Consider the following 26545-nt stretch of genomic DNA (forward strand, 5'->3'; position numbering starts at 1 on the left):
GGTATGTCCTAATTTATAAGGTCCTTATGAGCTGCTTGACAGGCCAACAGAACTCAGGATGTATAGAAAAATGCTCAACAGGTGACCAGAGAAATCGCTTCCCAAGAAGCTCAAAGGAAAACTGAACCAGGTCTATTTCCTTAAATCTCTAGTTTCTGGTACTTGTAGAAGCTTGAAAATATAATCTCCCTCTCCCACTCTTTGGCAGAGGTCTCACTACTTCTGTCCCCATTTCTTATCTATTTAACGTTTCTACAAAGCTCCAATCACCATAATAATCTAAATGTTAGTGATACAGATGACACAATGGATGCCCTGGTTATACACTATTTCCTATGCACTACAACTGGGACAACCATTCATCAGGAACAAGCACAACTCTAGAAACTTAAGTTAATTGCAAAGGCAGAACAGCAGGGGGAAGTGACACTGTAGAGAGGTTTTATGGTTCTTTGGTATGACATACCCAGGGCCGGCTCTAGCCATTTCGCCGCCCTAAGCACGGAGGCACGCTGCAGGGGGCGCTCTGCCGCTTACTGGTCCCGCGGCTCCGGTGGACCTGCTGCAGGCGTCCCTGCGGAGGGTCCGCTGGTCCCGCGGCTCCAGTGGACCTCCCGCAGGTATGCCTGCGGAAGCTCCATCGGAGCCAGGGGACCAGCAGACCCTCCGCAGGCACGCCTGCGGGAGGTCCACTGGAGCCACCTGCCGCCCTCCCGGCAACCGGAAGAGCGCCCCCGCAGCATGCCGCCCCAAGCACGCGCTTGGCACACTGGGGCCTGGAGCCGGCCCTGGACATACCAAATAACTGTTGTCACTGGGCAAGCTGATTAGTGCTGGGGAAGGTTCTTGCAACAGATTTTCATACATTTTATATATACTAAAAATATTTACAAAGTAATTTAAAGTTGGGTCACATTTTACAGCTGTAAACAGGCCTTTTAAACTAGTTGTTCAACAGTTTAGCTGAATTTGTGAAAATTATCTTACAAATAAATCCAGCAGCACATAAATATTTTTTCAAGAGCAAGAATGAGAATGAATGAAGATTCAAAGTGATAAAACTGTGCCTTAGTTTTAACGGCATGCCCAGGCAGATAGTGATTGCCCCTGGGGTGTTATGCTACCTTATTTGAATCCTGAGACTAACCGCTGATGAAGAACCATCCAAAAGGAAAACTAGTAATCATAATAAATGCTAATATATATTTAAATAGTTGTCTTAGGCTTTCAACCTTGTCTGTAGTTAATGGACAAGAAAATCTAGTCTAAGGGCAAGTTAAAACAAGCAGTAATTTGTCTGGGTGACATCTTACTTCTAACAGAATTTCCCTACGTTGATATTACACTGTCACATTTGTCACTTACAATGACATATTGCCATGTAATATTGTGTTACAGAAATGCTGAACAATCCTACTCATAAAAGGAACCAGCCCATGTTAGTATGTAATCATTTCATCTTGTACACTGGTGCATGGAGGGAGGTGTAATAACTATAGGTACATTGCTCCTCAACTACAATAAGGAAAAAATAGGGAACTGCTGGCTTTTAGCCTCCTCAAATAAAAACAACACGCATGTCAAATGACAAAAGCCTTGAGATTCACTGTTAAAGGCAGAGGGTATGTTTTCCATTTTAAAATTTCCTTCTACTGTTCTGCCATCTTATATTTCTGGCTGCCACCCACATCTGTTATTGTCCCAATGCTGCAAATCCTTATAAAATCTGAGTTTTTAACGCAGGGGGCAAATTCCTACCTCCCACTGAGGTAGGCTGAGCTGTGGATAGGAACATATCCGCATAAGGCAGCAAGCAGCATTTCTGAAGGAAAAAGCAGAGGGGGAAAACATGTACTGCCCCGCTTCAAATAATCTGGTCTTCCAAAAACAACTGCTGCCTTGACGCATGCCCTGAACTGGGACAGCTCAGAAACCTCAAACTGAATTTTGTCAGGGCCTTACTTAAGAGAATAGAGACAATAAGGACAGATGGGTAAATTAACCATTTCCTGTCCTGGAATCTGAGAATGGTGCCCTTAAAAGCTCTGTACAATGATATTAAGGTCAGTGGGAGAAGGATGAGAAAAGGGACGTTGGCTGAAGCAAGTGCATTTTCTTTCTTTTTTTGTATAAATCTGAAGTCCGGAAAGGAGTTTTCAACTAGTTAAAAATTAACCAGCCATCACTATGTGAAGAATCTACTCAGAAATTCACATTCACATTCTCTCTCTCTCTCACACACACACACACACACACACCAGGGCTTTCTAGCATTAGAAATTATATTCATGTTCAGTATTCACCATACTGAGATTTTTCCATGGATTGGCAGATCTGGGACACCAGCTTCCTAACCACAGAGCAGGGAGGCATTTCTGTGCAGATGTTTTAAGCCTCTTGCTCAGCCGTTTTTCTTCTCTGAAAACAATGCAGCTGCATTAAGAGGCTCCCTTCCTTAATAGTGCTGTGGAGCTGGCAAGCTCAGCAGATGCATTTGCAATTTATCCTCTCAGACATTTTAAAATCTGTTTTTCCTGCTTTCAGAGACCCAAATTCTGTCTAGAAAGATGGTGTATTCCACAATGCTACTCAAACTCCAGCCAAAACGTACCCTGTAAAAGGACCTACGCAGTTTCCTAATGCGGAGCAAAGCTGTATGCACTCACCTCAGGCAACCTCATGAACAGTGGCTCTCATTTCTTCGGAGAGGGTGAACTTAATAGAAGATTTGCTATTTATCAAGCAGCCATTAATGAGGCAAACAGAGAAGTGAACAGACTCGCTTTTAGGGTGCATGCCACAAGTGGTTTAATTTAATTAACTTTCTTTACTTTCGTGCAGTTATGCCTGCTGGGTTCAACTACAGGACTCGATCCTGTAAGGTGCTAAACACCCTCAACTGCTGTTCAATTTAATGGGGAGTTGAGAGCACTCAGCACCTAGCAGCATCAGGGCCAAAAGCAAAATGAAAATAGGAAATACTACTCAAGGTTCTGTGAAATGGCAGAGGTTTAAGTTACGTAAAAGAGGTTTGATAGCATGGCTCAAATTCAACAATTCTCTCTCAGACAGTTGCCAACCCATCTGCAATCAGTAGACCTCTTTCTCTCCCATTCACAGCCGCACAACACTCCTGTGGCAACTATGGCAATCTACATGGAAAAATATTAACAGGAAAGCACTTAATGGAACTTTAGCTTCACCTGATGCCAGTTAGATGCTGAAAGCAAGAATGAGGAGCCTGCATTACCTGACCAATGAGATCTCAACAGACCAACAACAAATGCTCTGTGGACCACAGTCCAGGAACTACCCCCTTGACAGAAATGCACAGTTGACTTTTGCTCTGCATCTCAGAAATGCATACATTGGAGCTGGAGGCTTATTGCTTGCTAGTCTGAATGTGTCACTTCTTTACCAGTACAATAAAAAAAGTTTTTTTATTTTGCTTCCCCCGACCATTCTGCATAACCACTCACATGAAACACGTTTCTCTCTTTACGACTTAAAAATTTATTGCATTTTTAACAAAATACACAGAGAAAAGATGAGAAAGGACACCTAATGCATTAGTATAAATTAAATTGAAGTAAATTACATGGACATGCAGTATCTAGACATGGCTGTACAATGTGCACTTACTGCTTATGAATTTTAATTAAGGAAGTGATTTATAGGGCTCCAGGTATTAAGAAAAGGGCTCATCCTCCTATTATGTTGGGAGGCAAATACCCTTTCAGATTTGTAAGTCATATGGACGGAATGAATCCAGCAGTTGAGATGAGTCCTCCTGATGCTGAGGGATAATTTTAAATCTTGGTGCTTATTAAGACTATGTCTGTATGTTTTCTGGCATTCTTGTTAATCTGCTCTTTTATGCTTGCTGATTTGTGAGCTAATAAAGGCAAATTCAGTGTCAATTCTCCCTTCGACACTCTGAGAATTTTAATACTTTCTCCCAGAACATATTTTTTTTAAAAAGGGCATGTGAAAAACACACTGAGCTGCCTGACGCAACAAACAGTAGCCTGATAGCCCAGATCTGTGCATCTTGCCATATGCCTTCACTGCTTTTTCAGCAGGCAGAATGAAAAGTAGACATGGGGAGCTGATCCACCAGGAGTGCTATAAGCACTCCTCCAAATATTTTTCCAGTCTCAACAGAAGGGGATGTTCAGGTATATGATTTCCCACTTTTAGGAGAGGTCTGGCAAAATTAACATGTTGCATCTGGTGCTTGTATGGGCGTGCAATGGGATGAGAGAAGGCATAAGCATCCTAAATACATGGCTAGTTTCACTGTTTATCCCAAACTGAAAACTTGGAATAGGATCAGATTGGACTGCAGGGCCACTCATCTTCATCTTTTCATTTGGAAACTGCAACTTCTGTCCCTTGTAGGCCAATCTGACTGTACAAAGTTGGATCAAGTTACCCTCCACTGAAATGCAGCTCTCTCTGGTGTGGAAGGCAGCAGAAGCTATTTAGCTCTCCCCAACATTCACAAGCACTTAGGACAGTGAGTGAAATGGTTTGGCCTTATATACATTAATCTGATATCACTAATTCATAAGAAGATACATCTGCAAGAGTTTTTTCCTAGCCCTTCCCACTGCAGTCAAAAGCCTTTTCCACATCTCATGTGCTCCTGGAGTGGGCTACTCATCTGTGAATTCATTAATAATTACACAAAATGAGAGTGCTAAAATAGTTTTAAATTAAAGTGACCTGACTTGGAAAGAATCATTGCAGGAGAATATTTTTAAGTGAGCAGCTACAAATTCTGCCATTACTTTGGAGAGGACAAGAAAATACTGGAATCCAAAAATTCCTAATTTCGAGTCCCAGCTCTTCTGCATAAAGACGACTTTTAAAATTGAGATACTTACTGGTCTTTGGAAAGCTCTGGACCAAAAGGGCTATATAAGTGCGAAGTATCACCAATATTAATATAAAGAACTCCTGTTAATTCTCCTGGCTCTTTGAATGTCTCATCATGCACATCGACCCAAAAGAGAAGTCAGGAGCCGCAGCCATGTATTTCTCCAATTCACAAGGTAAATAAAGTGGGGTTGTCATACTACTATACACAAATCTAAGATACTCCACTGTCTCCCATTTCACAGATAGATGAGTAAGATGTCGTGGCTGGATGCAAGATCTGACAACCAGAACTGAAAATCAATGCTCTCACTTCACATGACTAACATTCTAAAAGATCTAATCTATTAATCACAACCTTCATGTTTACAAGTTGTTTTTTTTAAACTACACCTCTACCCCAATATAACGCTGTCCTCAGGAGCCAAAAAAACTTACCGCATTATATCGAACTGGCTTTGATCCGCTAGAGTGCGCAGCCCGCCCCCCCAGCGCTGCTTTACCGCATTATATCCAAATTCGTGTTGTATTGGGTAGCGTTATATCAGGTAGAGGTGCAGTTTTAAAGAGTCGGACAGTAGAACTCTCTCTCCCATGCTACTCATTCAACAGCAGTAGCAAGAGATTTCCCACCACTTAAAAAGCAAGTATTGTTGATGAATCTCTGAAGGAGGCTTCCCCCTCCCCCGCAAAGTGACAGCCAAAATGCATTAGGAGGTCAATGATCTCCAAATGAAAACTTCTGCTGCTCTTGATTTGCTGGGAGGTGCATTATAAATACAGCATGAAAACCTGACATCAAAACCAAGGAATGGAAGCTGAAATTTACCCATGCTATTAAGTAAATAATCACTGGAAGGAGCTGTTATACTAGAAAATATACGCTGCATGGCATAATCCCTGATCTTCATTTCTATCTGGTGTAATTAACAATAAATCACACTGTGGGCTACAGCACTCTGTTATTACATAAATAAAACACTAGCAAAGGAGCTTGTCAAGTCTGATTTATATGAAGTGCTGCTCTGAAGTTTATTGGATTTCCATAATAAGAAATCATACAGCATATCAATTTTTTCGATTAATCTTCCAAACTACATATCATAATTTCTAAACAAAAACCAACTTAGTACAGCACCAGCTGCTCAGAACTAGCTTGTTGGGCAAACCCAAAGCCTGCGCTAAGTGGACAGACACTGGAGGAGGTGGAGGGAAGATGGCATCATGTCAAGAAAACGAAATTCTTTGCAGCTCAGGCAACAGCACCAGCCAGATGAAAGACTAGGGCTCAGACATGCACCCACTGATGTCTCAATGTCTTTGATGGCTAGTTAAGTTCTTACAGCTGTTTTCAGAACATCACACACCTAGGTGAAGTGGAGTCTGCTGTAACTCAAATCAGCCTTCTAGACAGGGTCTTGGCTACTTAGACAGTCCACTTTTAACCAGATTAAATGCATTTTCAGGTAGTGGGAAACTGCCACGCATAAAAAGGTATTTTTATCTAGAGAAACAAAACTGAAATATGAATCATATGTAGGTATCTTCAGGAACTTCTAAAACCTGATGCACGTAACCGTTATGCAGAGTGTGCTCCAAAAATATACCTCAAGTACCTGGATTCAAGAGCGAATAAACCAGTGAACATGATAGAAATCCAGCAGCCTACGTCAAGCCTATTATATATAGTCCTTCTGGAAGTGCTACCCAGCCCACGTGCAGGCCAAGTTACTTAGCTGGAACTATGCATGGTTGAGAAGGTGGTAGAGAGGAGGACAATTCCAGACAGACAGGAACAGAGGACTTCTACCAAAATGCCTACAAGCAGCAGCAGTTCTTAAGTAATTGCTGAATACAGAAGGTGAATGTAAGAACTTCACTGGCCAATTGTGACCACTGCACAATAAGATATCGTAAGAGGGCAGCTCTGTAGTGATGAACTTGAAAAGACTAGACATAAAAATTATGAGGAATGGTTAGCAGCTGTCAGAACAGTAAATAAGACTTAAAGTGTTAAGATCTAGCTTGGGGATATGCGAGACACTATATAAAAGGCACAGATGGTTTACACACCTCAAAGCAACCAAAAATATATAGTGCAAAAAAGAAGGAATAAAACTAGCTTGATTAAAGAGTAAATTATAAGTTTATTAGGTTTATTAAATGACTTACAAAGTGGAAATCTTATGCTATCAACATAAACAGACTGGTAAAAACAGCTGATGCTAGATAAGGTGCACATTAAAAATATAAAGGGGAAAAATGAAGAGGAACAGATCAACCAAATATATTAAGACAAACTCATAAGTCTGTGATGCAAGAAATTTTTAAGTGCAACCACAGGCCCTCCAGACCACCAAGGGATTAACAGGGTAATTAAAGAGGAGAGAGAAGTTAAATGAATTTTCTGCATTAGTCTTTTACTATTGATGACAAGGAGGAAAATTCCAGTTCCAAGAGCTCTTTGGTGATTATTGGCCTTAACAAGAGATTCGAGTCTTCTAAACAGGAAGTAATGGAGCAACTTAAAATGCTTCAGAGCAGTAAACCACCAGAACCAGACATCCAGCCCAAGGGAAAGGACAGAAATAAAATGTAAAATAGCTGAAAGACGGACGAGGATGTGCAATATAGCCTTAAAATGGCAATTGTTCTTGAATACTGGAAAATTATTAACTTGTTGGCTATTTTTTAAAGAAAGAAGCCATGGAAGAGCTTAGGAATGGGAAGTCCAGCACGCTTTATCTCAATTCTAAAACGGACTTGGAGGCTAATTAAGTGTAGTACTTGAATAAGTAGACATGATAAGGTCAAACAAGCATGACTTCTTAAAGAGAGACAAGGTGGGAGAGGTAATATGTTTTACTGGACCAACTTCTGTTGGTGGGAGAGAGAAGCTTTCAAGCCTCACAGAGCTCTTCTTAAAGGGAAGTAGTCAGATAGTTTAGATTCAAGTGTGGGGTTTATTTTATTTTGTGAAATTTTTTTTTCATTTGGAAAGACTTTTACAAAACATTATAGAAATAAAGTTTTTAGTTTGGTGTTGCTGCAGGGGAATGTTTTAAATCCAGTCACTGAAGCACTGCGGTACATTGCATGAAAACCAGACAACGAAAATGACTACTCTTTTACTGTCCCAAGCTGAATGAAATGCAAAAAAGCCAAGAACTAAAATATAATATTTAAATGGTGGTTAGTAAGTGATTGTAACACAGATAAGGACATCTGTATATTAAAAATACGTGTTTTTAACTTCCAAGTGTCCCTATAAAAGAAAAAATTCTCTCCCAAATCAACTTTTTGAAAGTCAATATAAGTTCCACATGTTTAAAACATTTGGAAATTTTTGGTAAGGTTCCATTATAAGACAATACATTAAGCAAAATAGTTCTGTAATAACAAGCAGCAAGGAAATGCCTTGCTGTGGGTTAAAAATTTGCTAATTAAATTTAATAGACAGGCTTGGTTTGACAGATATGAGTAGGATCAGTAGCTTCATCAATTTAATAAAATCACCAGAAACAATACATCCTAGATGGTATAAAGAGGATCACCCTATATATTGCCTAGGCACAATGGGGTCCTGATCTATGGCTAGGCAGCTAGGCACTACACCAATATAAATACTACTATATCGTAACACCGTTAGAGAGAGATTTGATTATTATATTACTGCAGAATGTTCTCTAAACAAAAAAGTAAGCTCACTGTTGTAATGGTTATTGCTCTATTTCTGACACCTACATGCCAATGATTTGTAAACTTGTTAACTGCCTAAATAGTTACAAAGAAAATTACTCAAGCAATTAGACAGCCATAGCAAATGCCTGCCTCTCAGAGTGTATGAAAGTTAACAGCATAGCACCTCAGGTTAGCATTGATGTTATTTACTATTAAATGATCTGCACAAGTAGAATAGATGTTGGTGAATTTTGCTAGTACACTTCTACCTCGATATAATGCTGTCCTTGGGAGCCAAAAAATCTTACCACACTATAGGTGAAACCGTGTTATATTGAACTTGCTTTGATTCACGGGAGTGCAAAGCCCCGCCCCCCCGGAGCAGTGCTTTACCGCATTATATCCAAATTTGTGTTATATCAAGATAGCGGTGTATCAATAAACCGTTTCTTTTTGGTTAGTGAGAGCAGATTAACTTGCACAGTGGACAAAAGTAGTCTCAACTTCTCATGTACGCTCTTGGGCTCCGACCCCACAATTCTTTTGAGGACAGTGACACAAGTCATTGTGGATTGCTAAATGAAGATGCTGGTCCAGTCTGCAGCAAAGAAGTTTAAAAATAGACTGCCCAAATGAATTAAACATGGAAGAAGCAAAAATCGAATAACATATCCTCGTCAGGACGACTGTCCGGTTTGGCAATCTTCCCCTTAAAGTATAGTTCCACTTTTAAGAATAGCTCTGTAAAAACTGCATTGGGAAAATCCAGTTTATAGTCTCTCAACAATTCCATATAATGTACTCAGCAGACATGGTTTCAAGCTGGCAGCTCTGCAAATTTAACCTGGGATCCAAGGGTATGTCTACACTACAATTACAAACAAGTGGCTAGCCCCACGCCAGCTGACTTGGGCTTGCGGGGCTCGGGTTAAGGCTGTTGAATTGCAGTGTAGATGTTTGAGCTCAAGCTGGAGACCGGACGCTCTGCTCCTAGAGCATTAATGTCTACACTGCCACTAAACAGCCCTTCCAAAGTCAGCTGGCACAGGCCAGCTTCATGTGTCTAATTGCAACGTAGACATAACTTTAAGAGTCAAGCTGGGTTTTTTTTCCATCTTGCATGTGATCACCAGTACTAAAGGTTCTGCAGGCCAAATTAGGATCTCACTTACAGATGCACAAGCCCCATTACCTTTGGTGAGCTTTCCTAGGTGCGAGTGATTGGAATTTAGCAAAATAATCTTGTAGATTATGCACAAAATGAAACAATATAACAGCTCATTCCCAATCGGATTTGCTTGGCAGGTTGAACAGATATTAAAAAACAAATAAAAACATCATCTGTCACTAAAGTCAGCGGATACAACTCTGCATACATATAGGGAACAGACCCAATAAGTAAAGTTGTGCCATTTTTATCCTGGTCACTTTTCAGAGTAGAAAAATTACAAGTTAAGGAGGAAATAGTGGAGATGGAAAAAATTCAATAAAAGGTCAACTAAATTAATCAGTTGTGTGGCGACACTCCAAAAACTAGGATTATTTAGCCTTGAAAGAAGAATTAGATGAGATTTTACTGAGTTATTGAAAAATATGGCAGTCACACAAGACAATTTTTTCAGACTGGTCCTTAAAACATGAACAGAACACTCCATGAAATTACAAGTAAATTTATTCTTAATAAAATGCAATATTTATGTTACATATAGAGTCAGCTGGTACTGTTCAGTACCAAAAACACAGAATCAACTACTGTAACTGGATTTTAAGAAGAGCAATATATTTTTGAGGGCCACTAACAGCATTTGTAGCCATGAAAGATAAGTTAACAAGAGAGAGAATCAAATCACATGCTTCCAAGTGATCACCGTGGAATGGTCGGGAGATCCTTCCCCACATATAAAGAACTGGACAATAGGCAACTGAGTGCATTATTGGTTTCTCTTCCTTTATGAAAGACCAGGTATTTGTTAGGCGCCAAATGGATGATTGAAAGGACCAATGGTTAGGTCAAGCATCCCCTATGTTTTATGGAAACGTCGCAAGATAACAATTAAATCTGGGATGACCCATGTGAACTGATTGTAATACAGAACAATAATTTCTCTCTCTAAAATACTCACTTGGAAAACTGTAGATGATTGAGGAGGCAGCTATGAAGTGTGGAGTAGCATGAAGTTAATAAGTCCCCGGCTACTGATGAGATCATGCTATGACTCCAGACATGCTCTAGTTAAGGGTTAATTCATCTGTTATCCATGTGCTGCATACATTAGATGGCCCCTTAAAATGAAATAAAACCAGGTAACTCTTTTACAGAGTCAACACTTCTGGATACTTACTGTGTTGAGTGCATTGAGCGTAGTGTCATCGCGAGAGGCTGCAACGCAGCCATCTTCTGTGGATCCTCCATCACACATCCCTGCAAAAGCTGCCATGCTCCTTTATAGTTAAAAAATAAAATGCAACAAGTCATCCTCTAATTGCACACATTATGCAATATACAGATGCTATTTACATTGTAAATCACCATTTTCAGGGCTCTGTTTTGCCCACCTGCATGCTGTCAGTATTGGGCTATTTTCAGTACTGGATAATTTTCAAGGTATTATTCAAAGACTCACTCCAAGATGATATTAGCATAATTTAATTGTTCATTACTGTAGCACCCAGAGGCCCAATCGGCATTGTGCTAGGAATACCACCTCATATGAGGATGCAGTCCTGCCCCAGACAGCTTACCTGTCATCATAATTTTAGTTTAATTAAGTCTGCAAGCTGTCTTGGAACTAACCGTAGGGTGCCAAGTCATTAGTTTATTACAAATTAAAAATGATTATTTATCCACACGTCCTGAGTTAATGCCTGATCCATTATTTTGGGAGCCTGATCTTTATGTATAAAGATCTAAATTGTTTGATCCGACTCCCTAGGCATCGTTCATAGTATTAGGGTGAATCGTAGCTAGGCAAACCTAGTGTTGCCAAAAGAATATTTACTACAGGAAGAAATTCTATCACAGTTATTTATAATAACTGTCATGGTTATTTTATTCACAGCTTTTACTTCCCTAATTGACCTGTACATTTTAGATATTACATCACTATTTATCATGGAATGGAATCATGGAATATCAGGGTTGGAAGGGACCTCATGAGGTATCTATAGTCCAACCCTCTGCTCAAAGTAAGATCAATCCCCAGCCAGATTTTTGCCCCAGATCCCTAAATGGCCCCTCAAGGATTAAACTCACAACCCTGGGTTTAGCAGGCCACTGCTCAAACCACTGAGCTATCTATCCCTCAGTGGTTTGAGGGATATGTTGTACATATAATTACTTTGTTTTCAATCCAAAAGAGAGAGCCCACTGTGACATTCCTTTGTGACCCAAAACAGCTTTGGAGCTAGCCTAACACCATCACATCTTGATAATGGCTCCCACCTAGAAAAAAAAATCAACTTCTTAACATTCTAATGTAATATCGCCTCTACACAGGACGATGGGCAACCTTAGCCCAACCTTCTTAGGCATGTCCCACATTTCAGCTTAAGTGCTCTGGGGAAGCTGGGTTATCTTGGCTTCATGTACCTTGCTGCCCTGAGGTACATAAGCAGGTCACAGTCATTGACCCCTGGCATCCACACAAGTTCTTCATGTTGTGTCACAGTGTCGCCATCCAGAGAAGGAAATGGCTGCAAGTCTGGAAGCTTGGCCTACAAAAATTGAAACAGAGTTAAAACAAACAGTGTTGACAACAATTACACTAATAGACTGTACATAGGAGTTCTCTGTGAGGGATATGTTATCATCCCCATTGCACTGATGAAGAAACTAAGGCAATGACAGGCTAAGTGACTTGCCCAAGGTTTCACGGGAAATTGGTGGTAGTACCGGTAATTAAACCCAGATCTACTGGCTCCTAGTCCCATGCCTTAATTAAAAATCATGCTTCTTCTCGTTTTCGAAAAACGGTAACATCAGCTGGTACACATCACTGGGTAGCACCATCTCCTATTGCACTTACAGGGAAGCCTTTAGGATACACATTTCAGGCACAAGCATATCAGTGCAAGCACCATGGCCTAGAGTTATTTTAAACCATTTTTAAAACTCATACTGTGAGCATCGTCCTCTGTCGTACAAAAATGAAAACACCTTCACAAACATGGGATAGTTTAACCTCTGTTGAAGGGGAAAACAAGCTGTTTCCACTTTTTAAAAGGAAACCATTTTAACTACTGTTTGGCAGGATAAACTGTATGCACATAATACATAAATATGAAAGGAGGCAAACATATGACTACCTAGGGAGGTATCTGTTTCATTTTAACTCCTCAATAAAAACACGTTTGATATTTACAAATAAGGCCTTAGCAAATCATTAAAACCCCAAAATGACCCAAGGAAATTTGCAGAAAGCAAGATAGCTCAGGGAAATGACCTCTGCCATCAAATGTACCAAGAGACCCAATCAGCATCTTTAGTCATCTGCAGCAATAGGACAAGATAGTGGAGAGCATTTTTGGAAACAGCTTTTAAGCCTTTAATTACCTCTTACAGTTACAATTTTAAACATTTTTTAAAGGTAATATTTATATACAACTGGTAATTAGAAGTCATCGGTTCAGATGTCTTTCATTTTCTGCTTTTCAAAATGTATTTTTTCACTTCTTCACTAGGAAAATGGATTTGTGACTGAAATTTTCTGCCGCTGCAGGATAAGCAGACATTACAGCCGCCATGGCCAGTGGAGATGTGTATTAGACATACTCACTGTGCACCTGCTTCCACCAGCCAAGGCACTTAAACTAGAATCCTCTCATACCCTAGGACCAACATGCTTCATTATCATGTTTCCAAAAACGAATCTCTTTAATGGGTCATGTCAAAAAGCTGTTAGCAAACCAGACAATAGAAGTAGGCAGCATAGTGAGCATATAGTAAACATTTGTTGATTGTTTTCTTTCATCTATCACTATAACATAGTATTTGAATTACCACTGTGCCTAGAAGCCCTACTCACAGACCAGAATGCCACACATAGCTCTGTGAATCTTAAAACAGGGCATTGTTGCAACCAAACACACTTTATCTTTATTATTTTTATTACAGTAGCCCAAGAGGCTCAAGTAATGGTCCAAGACTCCACTGTGCTAGGTACTGTACGTACACAGACTATTCCTGCCCCCAAAAGCTTATAATCTCAATAAAAAGAAGGCACTGTTGTCTACTGGCTAGAGTACTGGCTCAGAGTCAGGACTCCGAGGTTCTAATCCTGGATCTGTCATAAGGATGTGTCTTTGTCAGAGAAGAAAGGTTCGTTCTTCATATTAACTAACTTGAGGTAAAAATCCTACAGAAGACAAAGCAGCTTATTGTTTTCACATGTGCTAGCAGGTCAAATTAAAGACTACAGGAGAGCCTAGTCTTTTATTTGATCTGCTAAACTATGTGAAACCTACAAACTGCCTCTTCACTAGGACCTCAAGTTAGCTAAGTCAGGTTAAGAAAATACCTTTTCTTCCTCCTAGTGAAAACACACTCCAATACATATGCTGACCTTGGACAAGCAACCTTAGGATGCTTCTGAAAATATTCACTTATTTTAGGTACCCAACTGGAGTTTTACATGCGTAAGATTGAGCATCTCCAACACCCACTGAAGTTATTGGCAGAGGTGGGTGCTCTGCACCGCTGCGCATGGGAATTAAGAGTCTCAAAAGTCAGGCAACCAAACAGGAAGGTACCTCACATGACACTTCTTTGTGCCAAGTTTTTCCATCTGTAAAATCTAGCTCATAAATACCCCTCACAGGGTAGATGAAGAACGTCTGTAAAGTGCACTGACAGCTTCAGATGAGAGTACCTTCAGAAGTACCAAGTACAGTAATGCCAGTATTATTAATTTAAAAAGTAACGTGCTTTAGTCACTTTTTCGGGGCTGTTTTTTAAACCAAGTATACTCCAGGATGCTACACGGAATGTACATTCTTCAGCTTTCACAAGGAATAACTGAGTCAAGTTCTTTAGTGGGATCTATTTAGCTTAACAAAAAGAAGGTTATGAGGAGCCTTGATTACAGTCTATAAGTACCGACATGGGAAACAAATATTTGACAGTGGGATCTTCAAGCTAGGAGACAAAGGTGCACATTCCAACCGATGGGAGGTGAAGCTAGACAAATTCAAACTGGAAATGAGGCTTAAATTTTTAAGAGTGAGGGTAATTAACCATTGGAACAACTTATCAAAGGTTGTGGCGGATTCTCCATCACTAGCAATTTCTTAACCAAGATGGGATGTTCTTCTAAAAGATGGGTGATAGAAAATAGTTTGGGGCAGTTGTAAGAAGGTCAGACTAGATGATCACAGTGGTCCATTCTAGTACTGGAATCTATGAAAAAGGAGTCTGGATGGATAACAAAGCCTGAATCTCTCTCAAGGGCCCAGTCTTACAAGGGGCTGAATGCTCTTAACTCCCCATTAGAAGGATTTGCCCTAACATAGCAAATTAATTCTAGCGCTGTCCATGCTCCTGCACAAGCAGATTACCTGCAACAGTCAGGAAAGATTTTCCCAAATAAGCTGGAACAAACTAAGAGCTTTTACCCTTCCCTAAAGCCACGTCCAGCAGCGGGTTTTTTGTCTCAGTCAATCAGTCATAATGCTATGATGTTGCAATCCCTACTTCCTCACTCTGTATGATGACAGCCAGAAAGGACCGAGGCACCACAGTGGTTTTACAAGCTTCCCACTTCCTCTCATCTTTCACAATCAACAGACCTTACAATGCACTCAAAGAATGGACTCAGGGCTTCTGAATCAAAGATCTAAACCTCCCGTCTTCACAGGGTCAGGAGGCCAAACATCAACTGCATCATAAAGTTCCTATAAAAGGCAAATACGATACTACAACCGTAAGTCCATGTGCGAAGAGGGCATGATCAGCAAGAAGATCTTTATGTTTAAACTTCTGCAAAGTTTCAAGGCAGCAAGGAGTGTGGGGAAGGGAGTAAAGCTTTTGTGCTGTATGGTAATTGATAATAAACTGTATAATGTTTTCAAGAATGTCTGTTAATGGAGTTGAGATGATTACAGGGCTCACTGTACTCTCTTCTCTTCCTGGTCTCTCTCAAAGCACCCCATAGGGATTAGGCCTGGAGACTTTAGCTATACTGGGTCAGAGTTCCACAATTTTCTCTCTCAGATTAAGCCCTAGGCTACAGTACACTGTTTTTCCCTTGCAGGTCTGACTGAATTTGAGAGAGACTGTTCCTTTTCAAACCATTCAAAGTGTTCTTTTGATCTCCTGTGTTCTCTGGACCCCTTCCTGACTTGGCATTTACTCTTAACTCATGTTTTGACTGAGAAGTGTCCTATCTTCAGCTATTCTTTCTCCTTTCTGCTTGTTTTTTTCCAATAGTCCCCTGTTAAACTACACCAATATATTTGTCCAGGAAACTTCTCAGTAACCAGGTCAACATACACTATTCAAAAGTTACTACAGACCAGCTCTAAATCTGTCATGGTTGTAAAGGGATAGTTTCCTTCTTGGAAGCAAGTAATGACCCCAACAAGGTATTAAGACAAGTGGACGATAGCATGCTTTTGGTTGCGTTCTTACTAAACCATTTTCCTTCACTTCTGCTTTGTACTGGCTGTTGTTGGTACAGGCTAAAATCCTATTTCTGAAGCAATGATTTTAGCTTTGGTGCTACAGTAAGTTTATTGATTTAACTCTTTCCAGCTTGTAGGAGTTGAAGTTTACCTGTCTAGGACAAAAAAAAAAAGGGGGGGGGCAAAAAACCCTCCCAATGCCAAAAGGTTGTTTAAAATAAATTAAATTCAGAAATCATATAGAGCACAGTTTAACTTTGGGGCACCAAAGCTCAGGAGGATTATCAAATTCTCTCGCCTTCCAATCTTGTTCTCTTGCATCTGGCAGATTTTGATGACTCTCCCTGTTTCTAAGGGACACTAAGCCAAACTATTACTCCATTTTGTTTATCTTCAGTAAATAACTAAAAAACAAGGTAAATGTCTTAAATAAAGCAAACAGCAAGCTACCATCTTAATCTGCTGTGAAGTAAGATTAGAAGACTCTGAAAACATATGAAAAATAACTTTGTTACTGTTAAGTTCAATTTTTTTTTTAAATGTTGGGCAAATTTAATACTCAAATTCAGCTGAAAATGTATTAATTTTAATGAGAACTTTTTTTCTGATTTCCCATACTTTCCAATAGCAGATCTGATTCCTTCAGTCCTACAGTAGTATATAAAAAATATTTTTTGCTGAAAAGCGTCATTAAAATTACAGCCCGTGCTGAAGAACAGTCCTGTTTACTATGCTGATACTAGGAGTAATAGATAACTCTAACGAAATGCTCGTGTGCAAGTATCAAATAATGTATATTTTAGATGCTTATATATATATATATATATATATATATATACACATACACACACACACACAATTTTGAGTACATATTCCTTGAGCTAATTCAATTGCTATAACCCGTTGTTAAACATTTCAAACAATTAAAACAATCAAATCCTTTACCTGATGGCTGGGTCCAACTCTGATCTCGCCCTGGGTGCTGTTCAGCCTCCTACCATGAAAGACAAAGAGCATCCGTGAGTAGAGCTTATAATTAACAAAACTTTGTATTATTGCACACAGAGTCATAGAAGACCAGAAGGGTCCAATGTGGTTCTTTATAGACCAGCTCTATAACACAGGACTTGTCTGATTTTGTTTGAACTACACCCTATCTTTTAGAAAAGCATCCAATCTTGATTTAAAAACTGCTAATGACAGAGAATCCACCAGAACCCTTGGTAAGTTCTCTCAATGGTTCTTTACCCTCACTGTTAAAAAAAAAAATCTGCACCTTTTCCGACTCTGAGTTTGTCTTGCTTCAATTTCTAATCACTAGATCTTGCTATACACCTTTTGCCTATTTGATTGAAGAAGAACATTAATACACGAGGAACAAAAATGTGATAACATATATACTGTACCAACACAAACCCCCTTTTGCTATTAGGTTTGCAATGCATGCTGAAAAGCAGTAATAACAATGCACCATTAAAGTAGAAACAGTGGATACGCTCAACATAGCAGTGAACTTTGTGAATGGAAGAGGCCAATGAAGACAGATCTGGAATTTCTGGCAAAGTGGCTGCAGCTTTACTAATTCCGTAACACAGTAACTTCTTGGGGACACCTGTCAAGGTCTTAGGTATCAGAGGGGTAGCCATGTTAGTCTGGATCTTGTAAAAAGCGACAAAGAGTCCTGTGGTACCTTATAGACTAACAGACCTATTGGAGCATAAGCTTTCGTGGGTGAAAGTGCCTGACAAAGTGGGTATTCATCCACGAAAGCTTCTACAAGGTGCCACAGGACTCTTTGTTGCTTTTTACTAAGTCTTAGGGGAAAAGGAAACTTCCCCAAAACCACCTGACTTCTATGGGTTTGCAACACCAACCTGCAAATCAATACCTACCCAGGTGGAAATCGGGGGAGGAGGAGAAGGGAAGGAGTTGATCTTTGGGTCAGGGACTGTTTTTTCTATTCTGTGTTTGTACAATGTCAAGCACCACGCAGTCCTGGTCCCTAACTAAGGCTTCTAAGTGCTATGGTATTACCAATAATAATTTCCAGTGGAGGGCACAGAAGGGAGGAGCCCTCTTGTGGCTTGTTTGATAGTATCAACTTCCTTGTGCCCTAGCCAGCCAACTCAAAAATCCTGTTGCAGGGACAAGGCCTATCCAATGAGATCCATCCTCACAAGCAGTACCCCATTGGCTGATTGCTGCAACAGGGAAACCCAGGAGATACGGACTGCCCGCTAGGCCCCAGCTCGCAATCCTATATTGGGTTAACATTAGCATGCCTTAAGAAAGCTTTTGAGCCCGTTTTCATCCCCTAAAAATAGTATCTGAAATGAAAACTTCATGCTACATTTTTCTTGAAGTGTTTAGAGCAGTAGAGTAAACTGAGCACAAGAAATTATTATCCAGTTCCTACAGCATTCCCAGAAGAGTAAAAGGTGTTGCAAAACAGAGCAGGAAGAAGAGGAGGGACTGCTTTTGCAGACTGTAGATCCAAATATAAATAAGTGCTAGGTGGAATGCAATTATCCATCAGAAGAGATAACCCTGCATTTGCAAAAAACTGACATGGAATTAGGACATACTCCTTATTCTTTAACCAGAAGACGACACCTCCCACATAAAATACAAAGGATGTCACCTACTGAGCCATCAGTTATGAGTTACCATGTTCTTCTATCCAAATATTGCCTAAGCCTGGCCCTGGAAACCTTTAGAAATTACTATTATTGATTTGCTAAAATCAGATGAGAACATCTGTTGGAATGGCTGCAAAACAGAAAGTCAGTTTCACCAGTAGTACCTGGTCTTAGACAAAATCAAATGAGTTTTGACTGGGTTTATCCAAAAAAAGGCACTTTCCTACAAAATTGTGCATGAAGGGACTCATATCATTCAATCATGCTGCAATGGTATTTGTAAGCAAGTAAAAGCTACAAGTTTCCAGTGGAGTACCTTTACTCAGTCGAGCAGCAAAGATTTTTACTCCAAAGGGGTATGTACCAATTACACAGTTGCTGGTTGCAGACGAAGTGTCACCATATGTTGAAAGAAGAAAAATCAACTCTCTCTTTAATGCTATTACGGAAATACTTGGAGTAGCTCAAGAATGAAGAAAGTTTTATATTCTCTAAGGCAACAATACAGCCAGCACAGCAATCTGACAGCATGGAAATAATTTCTTAAAACTTCTGGAGGAAAAAAAATGGGAAAGTAAATCTGCATCTTTATTCTCCTCTCACAACCTCTTTTGTTTGCTAAAATTTCTTGAAATATAACCAGCAGACAGACACTACCAACACTGAAATTATAGTTTATCGGCTAAGCCCATCTTTTAGGAGCCACACTTTTGCAAAACAGTTTAACACACATGGCATGATTTTCAGAGAAGCTGAGCACCCTGACTGCCATTGACTTTGTTTGGAATATCAGGCGCTCAATCTTTCTGACCAATCAGACTCAACAAATGCTCTTTGCTTACATATGTGCTTGTGGTCGCATAATGCAGCTACAGCTAGAGATACTGCACTGCCCTTCAGGACCCTAACAAAACGTATTAAGGAGTGCAACAAACTCCAAAGAGGTTTAAATATCTTAAGGAGTGACAGTTCTGCAAGAACTCTATTTTAAAAACTATTTTATTATATGTATAAATAGATATGTATACATTTTATTTATTTTAGTATTAATTTCTATAATTCAAAATATTACATTTAGACACATTATATAAAAGAGACAATTACTGCAGTCAGTCCATTTAAATGTATTCATACAAACTTTTGAGCACAAAATCTCAGTAACTGCAAGACACTAAAATGATGCTAAGTCATGAGCAGACTCCAGAAAATTATTTAAGAGAACTGTGTGCACATATATATATATATAATTTTATCTGATTCATATGGGAAAAGTAAATACATAAACCTTGACTTAAACCATGTACCTAGTCACTGTAAAGTATGGCAAAAGTACATGAGGTTAGTTACTGACCCATATGTTCCCCAGCGGCCGTTATAGGCACATTGGGGTGAATTAAGGATGAAGAAATTAGTAACAATTTCTCTCAATTCTAAAACCAAAAATCAAGACAATAAATGCTAACCTGTATTAAAACAAGAATATCCAACTCGAACTGACAAGAGCACACTAAGAATCATGGAAATTTTTTTAGCATCCATTTGCACTTCTAGAGCACTTTCCATCCCATGGTCTCAAAGTATTTTACAAACAATAAATTAAACTTCCATTTGTGAAGTAGGCAATTTTTATGCACCCCAATTTTACAGATGACAAAATTGAGGCACAGGAAGATGAAGGACACATAGGGAGTTTGTCACAGCCAGGAATAGAAACCAGTCATCAGAAATCCCAGTCTCATGTTTTAACCACTAGCCCGATGAGTCTTTCCTGCTACAAAAATAAGCACCAAAAAGTTAAATGCCAAAATGCTTCCTAAAACTACTAGTCCACATAAAAGATTAAGTACCTATCAAAATGTATTCCTCTAATCTAAGAATATCTGCACGTACACAAAGATATAGCTTTAATACAAGGTACACATTTATTTTCTAATTCAGTCATTTCTTTGCTTCAACATAAACTAAAAATCCACCATTTAAAATGAGGCTGAATTCAAATGAATTCAATTTTTATTTAAAAAAAGTTTCCTCCTATGATGAACGAGAATTTGTAACTTATGGTAAATTATCCACTTCCTTTATTATCACAGCTCTGTGCAGTGAGAAAAACAAGATGCTAAATTCACCGTTCATTCCTGAGCATCTTTCTGCACTAGGGCTCTGTACCCAGGAAGAGATCTAGCAAGAGGGACTCAAGGGGGTATTAAAAACTGCAGGCCTAGAAATGCCTCAGCATATCAGCAGAAAGTTTTTAGTGTCTCAGCTCATTCTGCAAGGGGCACATAAACAGCTAGAAAGAAGAATATTCTGCATATCACTACTGCATACATCAGAACAGAATAAATGTTCCATGGACTAGATCAGGGTAGGCAACCTGCGGCACGCAAGTTGATTTTCAGTGGCACTTACACTTCTGGTTCCTGGCCACTGGTCTGAGGGGCTCTGCGTTTTAATTTAATTTTAAATGAAGCTTCTTAAACATTTTAAAAACCTTATTTACTTTACATACAACAATAGTTTAGCTTTATATTATAGACATATAGAAAGAGACCTTCTAAAAACGTTAAAATGTATCACTGGTATGCGAAACCTTACATTAGAATGAATAAAGAAAGACTCGGCACTCCACTTCTGAAAGGCTGTCGACTCCTGGACTAGATACTAAAAAGCTGGAGAACTCCCTGAGCCGTTTTCTGGGCCTCCATTTTTCCTTTTGGAAAAATAAAACATCTTTTCTACATCTGAAAAATGCAGTGTGTTCTGAGCCAGGTCTCAAGTTGAGAACTGGAGTGAAATCTAAAGAAAAAAGAAACACGTATCCACCACAGCTGCCAAAAGAGGGAAAGGGGCAGCTGGTTCAGTGGTTAATATATTAGCTGCTCACGGCTGGAGACCTGGTTTTAAGCGCACAAGTGAGATCATGTGATCTCAAAAGAGCTTTTACCATATTGCGAAACTATCATGCAGGTCATCAGGGTAAGCAAGATCTGAAGAGACTCAGAATTGGAACTAAGGGATTAAAGGGGACAAATTTGGGTGTGCTTCTGTTGCCTATGCACATGATGTTCAAATGCAGCTAAACCTACTGTAAAAACCTCCATGTCATAAGCACTGAATTAAGAACAAACAGCCAAAAAAACTCAGATTCATCTCTTCTGTATTCATTTTAAAACAAGTTACAGGAACCCACAATATTTTCATATTGTTAAAAACCAAACAGTTAAACAAAGCTGTAAATGTAGTTATTAACCTACTAGTAATTTCAACACAAGCCAAAGGCCCCTGAGAGAAATCAATACTATTTTAACCTCATGTTAATTCTAACCACACCTAGCTACAGCTTTCATTTGCTTTACACTGACTTTAATCAATAAAACATTTCATGCAAATTCTCAGTATTTATTATGCTCCAGCATCCTAGATATAACTGTCAATGTACATTCAATCCAAATCTTGGCTCCCATTTTCCTAACTGCATTTGTATGACGTTAGATGGGAAAACCCAAAATGCCCTCCAATCACCAATATTCGCATTTCTCTCCATATAATGTTCTCTTTCCCTTATTGTCATTCCTCTTGCAATTTCCTCAGTACATACCATAGACCCAAAAGGTAAGTAATGAGAAGGAAGAGGAAAGAGATATTTTTTTTTTGAGGGACAGGAATGGGATGGGGGCAAGGGAAGATTAACTGTTCTGCAATTTTTTTGCGTGGGGAGGAGTGCCTCTTTCTAACTGTTTTGCGCTTCCTACGGCTCGCAAGACCTTTGCCCTTCAGTGAGACATATAATTCCTATCAGATACTTTTTCAGCCAACTTCCACCCCCCCAAGAAAGATATGAAAATGGGAAGAAAACTCTTGCTACAGAAATGAAAATGTACTGTAGACTTGGAAGCCAAATTATATCAATGGAGCACAATTACAACAACACGAAGGGGCTCTCTGTTTATTCCACAGAAAAGGGAAAAAAGGACCCCATACAGTATATGAAATCTGACACAAAAGAAACTGATGTAACAAAGCAGTAGCCATAGCAACAACAACTTAATATTTCAGTCCTCTTCAGCTGCAGTGGATTAAATATAATGACAAGATGTTCCCTTTGAAAAGTAACCTGTTGCCATGGAAACATTGTATTCTATGAAGTAAACAGGGGCTGGACAGAAAGGAGATGGAAGCCTGCAACTGAATATCAAAAAGGTAGAAGTATCCGTAGCAGAGCAGGGCAAAGCACTAGCAGTCTCTAATCCAGGAGAGGCTTGTTCGGAACAGCTAGGAGATGTTCACTTGAATAAAGCATTGTCCTTTCAATCCTAACGCAATAGGGGGTTCGAGGGTTCAAGGCCAACGAGTGCCCTTGAAAGAAAGCAGTTAAGTGGTGAAGATGAGAACGAAAAAGAGGAGGTAAGACAGGATGGTGCAAAGCCTTAATGCACTAGCTTTAAAAATAGGTATTTTTTGTTTCCAGGTCGGGCTATTTTGTGATCTAGGTTCGTATATAACTTTGCTCACCACAGAAATTAATTTAGCCCTTTTGGTTTAGTCACTCATCTATTTATCTGCAGCAAGAAACCAGCATCCCATTAGTAGAATTTGTCAAGACTGATGGTTTCTGCTCACGGAAACGATGCCGTTTCAGAATAGCAGGGAGTTGTTCACGCCAGGACTGAAATGCCCTAGAACGGGGTGGGCAAACTTTGGCCCAAGGGCCACATCGGGGTTGCAAAACTGCATGGCGGGCCAGGTAGGGAAAGCTGTGACTCCCCAAACAGCCTGGCCCCCACCCCCTTACACTTCCTGCCCCGACTACCCCCCTCAGAATCCCTGACCCATCCAACCCCACCTGCTTCTTGTCCCTGGACCGCCGTCCCCCGGGACCCCTTGCCCCTTGACCGCCCCCCATAGGACTCCACCCCATATCCACACCCCTGCCCCCTGACAGGCTGCCCAGGACTCCCACACCTATCCAATTGCCCGTTCCCAATCCCCTGACCGCTCTGCCCCATCCAACCACCCCTGCTCCCTGTCCCCTGACTGCCCCCCACCCAGGACCCTCTGACCCTTATCCAACCCCGGCTCTGAGCAGCAGGAACAGCAGGCCAGAGCACTGGCAGTGTGGCAAGATGAGGCTGTGAGGGAGGGGGGACAGCAGGGGACAAGCTGGGGGTAGCCTCCCCAGCCAGGAGCTCAGGGGCCAGCAGGACGGTCCCACAGTCCACATTTGCCCACCTCTGCCCTAGAAGAACTGTTGTGGGCTGGGGACTGCAATAGGGAGAGGTGTTGAAGAGTGAGTCCAAAGTGCAATGGAAGAGCTAGGAGGGCAGGGCTCAGGGACTGAAGAGCAGAGGTGCTGCATGTCACAACTGAAGCGTTGGTCAGTGTTGTGCAGGGCTCAGGTCAGGACTACTGGGGGTGATATACAGTTTTGAGGAAGCAAGTACAGCACTTCTCTGCACTGCCCAATTCTTCTGGCATCATTAAAGTACATGAGAGCCTGAAATTCAAAGCTGATGTTTAGACCTAGTGCTCCTGGCAGTTAGTATTCCCTTGTTTCTATTCTGCCAATAAAGAGAGGAAATACATGGGACTGACCTTGGGGGCCAAGAGTCAGGCGCATGCTGCACAGATATGCTTAGTCAGATACTGCCTCATCTAGCAATAAAAAATTTAAAATGTCATTACGTGAAAAACATACGATGCAACAATCGTATACTTTTATTCCGGATTACGAGCATGGAGAGAGCGGTGGGGATCTTGGTATCTAATCCAGTGGACATCACCAACTCATTTCTCCACACAATGCACCCAAAGGCTCACTTATGTTCTGCTGCAGTCACCATCCACACTATTACCATCTCCTCTCTGAGACGCACCCTCAAGGACTAATTTCCTTGGGTATCCAGAACAGTGCCTCCTACCAACAGTTAGGAGCCTTTGTGCCAATAAAAAAGTTGTTTTGGTTTTTGTTTTTTTAAAGAACCAAACCAATTTATAAGACAGCATCCTAGACCACCCTTGAGGATTAAAGCTCTCTCCTGTTTGGCAGAATCTTCCCTGATCACTGTATACTGAGATATGTAATTAACCAAGCTGAGGCAGAAATGGGGCTTCAAGCAGGCTTAAATGCTGCATCCATAATGCACCTTTCCAAAAATCTTTTTTGCTCTACTCTTGGGAGGTCTCCGGGAATAATTTTAGACACTTGCTCACCACAAACTGCTTCCCAGTGCAACATATACACATCACTAATCCGAAAGATCACAGTGCACAGGAAAACCTTCAGAAAGCAAAGAAAAAACTCTGGCAGCCTGAGAAGCAGCAGATCTCTGGGTCCGGAAAGAAAAGATCCTGCAAGTGCACAAATACCCAAAGTTGAGTCCAGAAGAAGTTTATCAACACAAAGAAACAGAGCAACTTGGAATTTACATTAATTGATACTAGTACTCATGGTGAAACGTAAAGTAAAGGCTAGAAACTAGCTAAGTGACAAAATAAAGCATCGGAACACAGGAGCAAAATTCTACATGGGTTTCTTGCACCTTTCACTGAAGCATCTGAACTGCTACTATCACAGACAAGATAGAAGGCTAGATGGACAACTCGTATGATGAACTATGGCGATTGTTCATTTGTGCTAAATTCGTACAACCTGAGACGTGTCTGGAAGGAATTCCTCAGGAGGGAATAGAAGTTTTTGAAAATATTTGTCATTTGGTACAGGTGGTCCATTCTTGAGTCAAAAAAATTGCTCTTCAGAAATATTTATAAGTAATCTCAGGCATGGATGAGCTTGCAGTATCCCGAGGGGAGATTCCATTGGAGAAAGGAAAATTATCCGTTTCCCTTCAGAGGAGTGACATAATTTTAACAAGAGGCTAACAAGAGTCCGGGAATGCAGCCAGTATATCATTCAAGAGATGCTTCATAGAATAGCATTCTCTTCTACTTAGTATTGTGCATCTATAAAAAAGCATTCAAAATTTTCCTTACCACACCCCAAAGAGCACACCACACCACCCACACACTTAAGAACATAAAAGACTACAAAGCCACAAAGCTTGATGAACACTTTTGCCTGTTCAGCACTAACTGGCTTACTAGTCATCATCACTGCACTTCCAAAATTCAAACACTTTAAGGCAGCGCATGGCAGTGGTTTTTTGTTGTTGTTGGTGGTGGTTTGTTTCTTTATTTTGCCTTAGAAAATTTAAACTTAAAATGAACACTATCAGCTAGATTAAGGCCCCAATTTTCACTCTGGAAAAAAATAGTGTGAATGTAGGAGTGGTGAGCAGAGCATGAATGTACAAAACAACGCGATTCGAAGAGTTTTTGTGAACGATTAATTTCTATTAAGATGTAATATTATTGCAATTCACTTTTTTTTTCTAAACACAAAACTGAAACATTCACAAACTTGGAAACTCAAGTGATACAAAATTAGGACTCTTGAGGGCTTGTCTACACTACTGCCAGATCGGCAGGCAGCGATCAATCCAGCGAGGGTCAATTTATCGCATCTATACTAGATGCGATAAATTGACCGCTGAACGCTCTCCCAATGACTTTGGCACTCCACTGGAACGAGGAGCGCAAGTGGAGTCTACAGGAGAGCACCAGCAGTTGACACTGCGGTTAAGTAGTCACACAGGTGAAGCTGCATATCTTAGACTGACCCTGCACGGTAGTGTAGACAAGCTCTCAGATTTTAAGATAAGTAGGGCCCA

At 40.3% G+C, this 26545-nt stretch overlaps 1 protein-coding gene across 6 annotated transcripts in view; it reads right to left on the bottom strand.

The window, feature by feature from the left end:
- Nucleotides 1-26545, bottom strand: part of RERE (arginine-glutamic acid dipeptide repeats) — a 402343-nt gene that overhangs the window by 121269 nt on the left and 254529 nt on the right. For all 6 annotated transcript variants that reach the window (XM_050931388.1, XM_050931390.1, XM_050931389.1 and 3 more), the window contains 3 exons: nucleotides 17125-17173; nucleotides 12152-12276; nucleotides 10905-11004 (listed from right to left, as the gene is read on the bottom strand). In XM_050931388.1, coding sequence (XP_050787345.1) covers nucleotides 10905-11004; nucleotides 12152-12276; nucleotides 17125-17173 — 274 coding nt within the window. The remainder of the gene's footprint in view (nucleotides 1-10904; nucleotides 11005-12151; nucleotides 12277-17124; nucleotides 17174-26545) is intronic.

Source organism: Gopherus flavomarginatus, chromosome 21 (assembly GCF_025201925.1).
Source record: "Gopherus flavomarginatus isolate rGopFla2 chromosome 21, rGopFla2.mat.asm, whole genome shotgun sequence".
Classification (NCBI taxonomy): domain Eukaryota; kingdom Metazoa; phylum Chordata; order Testudines; family Testudinidae; genus Gopherus; species Gopherus flavomarginatus.